The 8,996-nt window shown below is 31.1% G+C and overlaps 1 protein-coding gene across 2 annotated transcripts; it reads right to left on the bottom strand.

Annotated features, from left to right (window-relative positions):
• Nucleotides 1-1,336: 1,336 nt before the first annotated feature.
• On the bottom strand, nt 1,337-8,615 carry LOC131870241 (laccase-3-like). Of its 2 annotated transcripts, XM_059215840.1 has the most exons (6): nt 8,173-8,587; nt 7,142-7,293; nt 6,657-6,901; nt 2,737-2,865; nt 1,704-2,654; nt 1,337-1,604 (listed from the first exon to the last, which is right to left on the bottom strand). In XM_059215840.1, the coding sequence occupies exons 1-6, from the start codon at nt 8,281-8,283 to the stop codon at nt 1,474-1,476; spliced, it is 1,719 nt and encodes a 572-aa protein (XP_059071823.1). In that variant the 5' UTR covers nt 8,284-8,587; the 3' UTR covers nt 1,337-1,473. The 2 variants fall into 2 exon arrangements, with proteins under 2 accessions (XP_059071823.1, XP_059071824.1); XM_059215841.1 differs by lacking the exon at nt 7,142-7,293 and having other exon boundaries at nt 8,173-8,615.
• Between the last annotated feature and the right edge of the window lie 381 nt (nt 8,616-8,996).

The following is an 8,996-nucleotide window of genomic DNA, read 5'->3' on the forward strand; positions in this document are numbered from 1 at the left end:
CTTCTTCAAGGGTTCCCTTCCTCCCTCCCTCGTCGATTCCCCCAAGAAGTGAGATTTAACAAAAAATATTGAGAAGATTAATGATCTCCGTCATGCCTAAAATAAGCAAAATTACATCATTTGTTGGCCCCTTGATCAATTTAATATTGCTAAGAATAAAATCAATAGGTTGGAGGATTTGGTCGAGGTTGTCAATAGAGCATTGAGTTGGACAATGGAAGATAAAGATGAAAGAGTTTAGTTGGAAACTAATGATCTGGTGGAGAGGCTTGAGAAATGCCCCAAGATAATTTGTAGGAGAAAATTAAGGCTCTAAGTGACAACGTGGATTGAAGAGAGAATAGGAAGGGGACAAGTAGGGTTATTATGGAGCTATAGGGCAATCAAGAGACCTTTAAGAGGAAACTAGAAGAGATGGTAGCTCTCAAAAATGAAATGATGAGAAAATTTTTGGTTTCTTTGCAATCTATCCATGAGGAGATTGATAGGAGACATGCGAAGAGGAAGCACTACCTGGATATGACCTTTGACAATGCTTTGGAACCTAGTGAGTACATGGTCAAGGCTACTTTGGAGTCCCCTTCTATCTCTTCAAGTAAAGGTTCAAACAAAAGATTTATCTTTTTCATAGAAAGTGAAAGTACTTCACCAAGATTGGCAAGCTAAAAAAATCCCCACTAGATAGACCTTATGTTTGTGTCTTCTATGAGCGGCATTGGTTTTTGGGTATCCTTTGGTTTCTAGTTTAGTTTAGTTTTCTTTTGTTGTTTCTATTTGTTAGTTGGTTCTAGTCCCTTTTTGTAAGCTAGTTTGGTTGTTGGATGCTCTCACTCCTCATGAAATCCTTGGTCTTAGCATTATGGCTATTATATAAAGGTTCACGCCTATCCTATTTTATCTAATTAGAACGATTAAATTATTAATGAATAAAAAAAAAATTATGATTTCAAAAAGTATTGAAAAAATAGAAATTCAATTTTTAAAATAATCTAATACATATTTACAAGATTACATTATATAAACTATTTTATAAAAATCAATTTTAAAAATAGGTGTTTGAACAATAGTAATATTTTTTAAATAAAAATATATTGTTTTGTTATAATGAGTTGGGAGGATAAATAAGTTTGAAAATAGATATTGAAAATATTTAAATTATGTTAAATATCACCTAACATTTTTCGTCATATATATTATGAATATAGTTATTCTTAAGAACTCAATTTTCAAAATTTTAACCAATTAAATTCAAAACGAAAAATATTTGTAATTACTAAATTTACAAATTTACTTTAAAAAATAATATTTTTCAATAGAAAAACTACTAATTTCTAATTTGTTATCCAATACAATTATTAATAACTAGTTAAATAATAGTTATTACAATAATATTGCCTCATGGCAAAATACTTATAACAAGGTGGTGAAATTAAAGACTACTATTGACTGATTGAGATGACATGGTTTGTGGAGCTAGCATTTCGGGAGTTTAGGAGGAGGCTTCTCCAAACTTGCCAAATTGCCATTGCCATTCTTCACCACGAAGACCATATTCAATCCCCATGTTAGATGATCATCAAAATGACAGTGCACAAACCAAACACCTGCAAAAATCATGGTTTTTCACATATTCTTCAGTTTTTAATTTGAAGATATGCATCATTAATTTTGAGAGAATAATTGAAAGCTATATGTTTTGTCACCTGGATTGTCAGCTTTGAATCTGATAGCAGTCCACCCACCAACAGGAACTCCCACAGTATTCCGTTCTGGTGGATCAACCAAATTGAATGTGAGAGGATCTGTTCGAGCATTGTAGTTACCAAATCCCTCTCCCACAACATAAAAATCATAACCATGAATATGCATTGGATGGTCATCAGGCTGGAAGATATTCGTTGCTTGGAACACCACCTGAACTGTAGCATTATAATTTAGCACTTTAACTTTTGTTCCAGTGATTGGTGACCAAAGACTTCTGGGTATATTGTCACTTGTATAATTAAACACAATTGGTGGGTTTGAAGGAAAATCAGTGGTAAAGACACCATTAATACCAAAATAATAAGCTTGAAGTATGGCTATATCTGGCAGGACAAAAGATACATTGTTCATACTAGCAGTTACTCTGGTATTGTTGGGGCCTTGACAGTTGGTGGTCACGTTAGTTCTACAGGGAAATAAACCAAGTCCTATTGTTATTAGGAGTTTCTCATCAATGTTCTGGGGAGCTTCTATTGGGTGCTCTTTTGAAGCTAGGCTTCGTAATCCTTTATTAAATTTAGTGACAGTTGCAGTGTCATTGTATGTTGGAAATTGTGGAAGAGATGGGGTGGTAGATGAGTGAGAACCCACATAGCTAAGAATGGCAGTTGTTGTGGTGTTATCAAAGAATCCAATAGATTGGGTAGTGTATACATTGGCAACAATGTAGTATTTGGCTATTGCTTGATTGGCGGTGAGAAGAACATCTGCAGTTTGGCCAGGGGTTATAAGCATTATGTCTGTTGTGTATGGTTTTGTGTAGCAAGCATCTAAGGCTACCACTGTGAAATTGTGTGATGCAATCTTAAAAAAGAGGTGATTATTGACTGCAGCATTAACAATACGTAGAAGGTACATTTTTCCTCGTTGTACAGAGATTTTAGTTGTTCCTGCATGTAAGCAGTTAGTTCATCAACTCCATGTTGAGTACCTGACATTAGAGTTCATCTGTAACTGAAAAGTACTCTATACCTGATTTGGAGCAAGAATAGAGATCTCCTGGCTGACCATTGATGAGAAAGGCATCGGATATATTAGGTGCACTTCCTGTTTGAATTAATAGCCTTTCGACCGCTTCAGGATCTTTGTTCCACCATTCTCCTGTTTAAAAAAAGTAGGTCATATTATGGATCTCTAAAGAAAATAAAAATAAATAAAATAATCAATCTATAAATTAGAGTTGACTTCAATAGTATTCTTATTAACTTAAAATTTAATAAAGTTGCGTTTAAGGTTGTTCACCTACATGTACTTCTTGATGAGTAGAGTAATGCATCTTGTGTTGCCAAAGTTTCCTTCTCACAAAGATTAGTCCCCTCTTTGAGGTTCTTGGTGTAGGTATAGTCATATTTTTATGGTTTTTATCTATCTTTATATAGAATTTCAGACGTAATAATCATGGTTGGTTTTTATAGCTTCATAGTTTCATTGGTCATCTATTTGTTCACAAACTTCAAAAAAGGTGTTCCTAATTTATTAAATAAAGAAAATTTTGTTTTTCTCATCAAGAATAAATCTTAGCTATCAAATAGAGAACATCTTAATAAAGAAGGTATTAAATTATAAATGAAGAGCTAGTTCTAAATATCTAAGACATTCTTCATGGTTATTTCATTTTTTCTTATTCAACTTATAACTTTTATTGTTTAATAATTTGATTACCGATCATTTTATCTCATATATTAGTAATGTTCACTTAAAACCTACTATATAGAAACTTCAAAATTTGGTATATTCTTACTATCCTTTATTTTGTTGAATTTGATGTCATTATTTATAATCCTGATATGTACATATAAAAAAAGAAAAAAACAAGATAAAAATGAATAAACTTATTTCTAAAAATAAGATGAAATGGAAATAAACAAGCTTTCTTTTTATGACTACTTGTTAGTTCTAAATGTTTGTGACTTCTTTTGGATGAAAAGTAATTAAAATATATTTATTCTATTATACATTTACGCACCAAGGGTGGCTACAAAATTAATAACTCGTCCTTTTTTTATGTATACTAAATTTATGTTTTTCTCAAATATTTTCATGAATATAGATGTATATGTTAATAATGTTGTGCTTGATTTTGTCCACTTACAAGTGCTTCTTGATAACTAGAGTAATGTTTTAGTCCATCTACAAATACTAACTTCTCCCTCTTACAAAGATTAGTCCCCTCCTTGAGATTGTTGGCATGAGCATAGCCAAAATGATTGTGGACATGATTATCATGCTTTTTATCTACCCCAACATAGAACTTCAGACATAGTATTCATGGTTGGTCTCCATAGCTTCGCCAAACTTTTGTCTAATCATAGCCTCATGAAAAGGGTACTCCTAATTGATTAGATAATGATGAATTTGTTTCTATTGGTGTTGATTGTATCTCCCACCAAGAATAAAATATAGCTATAAAATAAAGAACATATTAATCAAGAAAGAATTGCTATAAACAAAGAGCTAGTTCTTGATAGCTAAGACCTTTCCCATGGCTATGACCTATCTTTTCCTATTCTACCTAAAAATTTTGATTACTTATCATTTTATCTCCTCTTTTAATATGTTCAATTAAAACTTAACCATATAGAAATTTCAAAATTTTGATACCTTTATACCATCCTTTATTGTGTCGAGTTTAACGTCACTATCCATATTATTTTCATTTGGATATAATACAATAAAACAAGATAAAAATGAATAAAATTTTAGCAGTTCAAATAAAATGAAATGGAAATGAGAAAGTGTTATTTCTTCTTCTGTTTTTAACTAATCGATAGTTCTAAACAAAACCCTTATGATCATGAAATACTCTAGCCTCTAGTTATTAAGATAATTCTTGTCAATCATAGCTCTAATTTTACATATATGTTAATGTGTAATGAAATCACACAATTTTTGGGTGGAAAATATAAAAAATAATTTTTTTGAATTGAGTTTAAATTAACAAAATGCATAAATGTCCTTTTTAAAGGACATGTCATTGAGAAATAGGAGGATAGAGAGATTTTTCTTTGAATTGGTGAATAGGTAATTAGTAAAAAAATTGTTTTATATTGTTGGGTTTTCTTTTTCCTGTATGTGTACATTAAGATATGATTAAATTGCATTAGTACCTTTTAAATCATGTAATCAAGAATTGGAAAGTCCATCAATATGATTTTGGTAGGCTTACTTTTGTTTAACATATATGGCATCAATGAAAACTACTAAATATTAAAAAAAAAAAAAGACAATTTTTAATTGAACTACAATATTTGTTGCATTTTGTTAGCATAATAACTCGAGTGGAGTTCAAATCTTAATATAATTTATATATTCTAGAATTTTTTAGAACATAAAAACTATTTGGGATAGTTGCACTATTAAATTTTCATGGATTAGTTAGGTGTTGAATTGAAGACATCCCATTTGCTACTAGGTTGTTCTACCACTAAACTACAAGCCCTCATGACAATTGGTCCATCTTTATTTGGGTATGACTCATTTTCCAACATCCCCCTTGAGCCAAACAATAGATTCTTATTGATCCTATCTTGGTCTAGTTTTGTTGACCTTGGCTTTTATATCATGTTAAATTTATGGACTAGCTGGGAGGTAAACCTAAGACTTTTTATTTTCTATTGAGAGTGTTGTACCATTGAAGTTATGACAACACAAATACTAACAATAGTATAAACTATATGTGAGTAATATAATTTAAAATATAATATTAAATGTCATCAACTAACTTGTGTTTTAAATCTTGATCCTATTAGAAAAGTAATTTACAACATAATTGTCACTTTTATATGGATCCATAACTATGTTTAGCACCGAATATGATATATTTATAGCAACTAAATTCAATGAATTCTAATTACTTTAAATCAAGTAAGCTTTCCAAAGTTAGAAAAGTAAAATTTTATCTAATCAATAAGCTAGCAATTATTAGCAAACATACTCAAAAAAATGTGAGATCTCAAATTCTATTTATTTAAGAGTTGGAATATTTTATTTTACAACTATTTTATTTCCTACAAACATATATAGACACATAAAAATTAAATCAATTGAGAGTTATTTATTTTATTGGTGAACCATTTTACTTGTAATATTCTATAAATTGAATTTTAATTTTTATGTATATGATCTCAATACAATACTTCATGCTATATTGTCACTAAATGTCTCTCAACATAATACCTAGTTTTTCTTTATTTTTTTTCCGTTAATTTTTCTATTTTGAAAAAAGTGAGTTGTAATGTGAATAGCTATCAAAGCATTCACAAAAAATAATCACATCTATATCTTAAAAAAAATAGAACAAAGAGAAAAAAAACATAAATATTTTTCTAATATTTATTAAAATATTATTTTGTCTCGATTTCTTTTTTTAGAAATATATACTTAATTTGTGAGGATATTATTTTAATATATATATTTATTTGTTCTAAAGCTATTGAGTTATTGCATAAAAATGTCAAAACAAAAGAGTTTTACAAAAAAAAAATTAAATTACACATTTTATAAAAAATTATAATTAGTAGTATATATAACGCATAAGTATTTGTTCCTGAAATTTAAATAGAAGAATACTATATTAATAAAAAACAAATGTAAATGTAAAAAATAAAAGAAAAACGGAGAAAGCAATTAACAATTTACAAAGCTTCCTTGATTCTTTTGGTCGTCTCATATTTTATTGATATATGCTTAATGCTTTTTATCTTTCCTTCCCTACAAGAATCTGATGAACCCTTAATCAGAATAATTTATAAAGCTTTCTTTACTAATATAAGAGTATTTTTTTAATTCTAAACAGCAGTGTTATTTTCAGCAAACTTCTATTCATAAAAACAGGGAACTGATATAAAACAGGATATTAGTCTAAAACAGAGGATTTCAACAATTTTGATTACCTAACACGATGGGAAACTCTGAATAGGGTTGAGGAAACGGATAAGAGCTTCCTTTCTTTGGATAGATAACTATTGCTCCGTGAACTGTTGCACGCAGCCACGAGACATGGGCATGCCACCACAAGGTTCCTTCCTGTGCAATAATCCTGAATTTGTACGTATATTTTACTCCTGCTTGAATCGGGCATTGAGTTATATACCCTGCTCCATCAGCCCATGCTGTGCGAATCTGTCTCACTCCATGCCTGAAAAGCAAACGTTTGCAACCAGTTTGTTACCACAAATAGAAAAGTGAAATGATAAGGGCAATAAAACGGAATTTGAAAACGTTTTGCATCAGAAACAGTCTAAATATAGCACGATTTTTATATACAATTAATGATATTAATTTGATTTACTATTAATACTACATACGCCAAGAAACAGCCGTATAGAAGCATAGAAGTGTGACATGTCAGTGTGAAGCATTGAGAGACACGATTTACCAGTGGATGGTGGCATTGTAATTGGATTTGTTGATCGTTTTAACTCTAACACTGTCGCCATTGTGTACATACAGAGTAGGACCAGGGAACTCTCCATTCACTATGACTCTGCTATGCGTCTGACATAGCCTAGTAATAGGTGTTGATTCAATCTGGCCAAATCCAAAGCAAAAATATATTTCCAGTATTAGGTACCACAAATATGCTATGATCTGTCTTAATGAATAAGATGCTGAGCATGGAAAAATATCATCAACGTTTAGATTAACCTACGGCGGGTTTAAAGAGTAGATTCTAAATATTGATTTAAATAGGCTGTTCATCGGACTGGCTGATCATGCATAGACTGGATCGATGTGGTTCAACTAGGCTGTTCATCGGACTGGTTGATCATGTATAGACTGGATCGATGTGGTTCAACTAGCACATTTTAAGTATTGATTTGTTTGGGTGGTATCTGAAATCATACTGGTTTTTTCAATAAAACCACTTTTTAGTCTTATATCAGAAGAGCCACCAATAAATCAAAGATTAGAGTGTGTTGTATAAACCAACTAAATTACAAATTAAAAATCGATTAACTAAAAAATAAGATGATGAATCTCCTTAACATATCTAGGATAATAGCTCTTGATAATGAATAGACTAATTCAGAACTGGTTTAAATAGCACATTCTAATTTGTTTAAATTGTTCATCTAAATTAACACTGGTTTTTTCAATAGAATCCATTTTTCATTAATGTGATTTTAGATAAACAATTTAAACAAATCTTAAAGTATGATGTGTAAACCAAAGCACTAAATCATCTATCGAATAACAATAAATCAAAAATTATGATGATGAACTCCCTATTTCTTCTAGGAAAATAGCTCTGCATTCTGTATGTGTGATGAAGCACCTAAACAAATAAAAAATCCAACTACTTGAAAAGAATAAAATGATGAATCTTCTTAGCTTGCCTAGGATAATAGCTCTGTATTCTGCGTAATTGTTCAAAGCAACTTATCCACAGAGATACGAAGGACATACAACAAATGTGGAGTGATGAACGTGTGCTCTCGCTGAAGCATCGAACAAGGCAAGGAATGTAAGGAGCACAACTGAGGAGACCATCGAAAAATACCCTGAACATAACGACATTCTGAAAACCGAATGTCGTCTACTTTTTCTTGTCAGCCAAATTGCAGGAAGCAAATTTTGCAGTAATCAAAGGCAGAAAACCAATATTTTCTCAGACCTAGGATGGCTAAGTACACCGAATACTTGCTTATGAAAATAAGTATCGATATTTATTAGCTAATAACAGCTATTAGTGGGGGATGGGATCAGAAATGATGGTTTAAATAAATGTCTGAGTAATTTAATGGTGTAGATATTCCCAGTGAGTGCGGTGGACGAAAAGTATTTTCATCTTCCACAAAACTGTCCCAATTCGAGTACAGATCGCAAGATGGAATTTTCAACAAACAGGCTGTTGCACACAGCTCGAAAAATGCTGCCTTTGTGTATTTTACTTAAAAGCAGCGAATTTAATAGATGGTGAATTCGTGCAAGTAATCATAGTCAGGCGTTACGTTATTCCATCTAACGAATAACGCCTATTTTAATGGACGGTCGCCATGGTCCGACAACCATTACTCATTAGCTCTATTTTCTGTTCAGTAGGTACCTAAATCACCTTAATTTGCGGGATATGAATGGTTCAGATTCATCCCAGCCAGCTTGGAGTTCACGTACGCCGTTCCGTAGTAAAGAATTGTTCTATCATTAGTCTTAGTTTTAGTTATATGAGTTGCTATTTTATTAGCATATTACATCACTACTTATCATATTTCCAATCTTTGGACACCAAC

Source organism: Cryptomeria japonica, unplaced genomic scaffold (genome assembly GCF_030272615.1).
Source record: "Cryptomeria japonica unplaced genomic scaffold, Sugi_1.0 HiC_scaffold_308, whole genome shotgun sequence".
Lineage (NCBI taxonomy): Eukaryota > Viridiplantae > Streptophyta > Pinopsida > Cupressales > Cupressaceae > Cryptomeria > Cryptomeria japonica.

What these genes read in the sequence shown, in the direction of transcription:
- LOC131870241 (XM_059215840.1), bottom strand. Translation starts at nt 8,283, where the DNA reads ATGTCGTTATGTTCAGGGTATTTTTCGATGGTCTCCTCAGTTGTGCTC. An exon ending in TTCATCACTCCACATTTGTT is followed by an intron (nt 7,294 to 8,172) that starts GTATGTCCTTCG and finishes GGATTTGGCCAG; the next exon opens with ATTGAATCAACACCTATTAC. An exon ending in AGAGTTTCCCATCGTGTTAG is followed by an intron (nt 2,866 to 6,656) that starts GTAATCAAAATT and finishes TTTTTTAAACAG; the next exon opens with GAGAATGGTGGAACAAAGAT.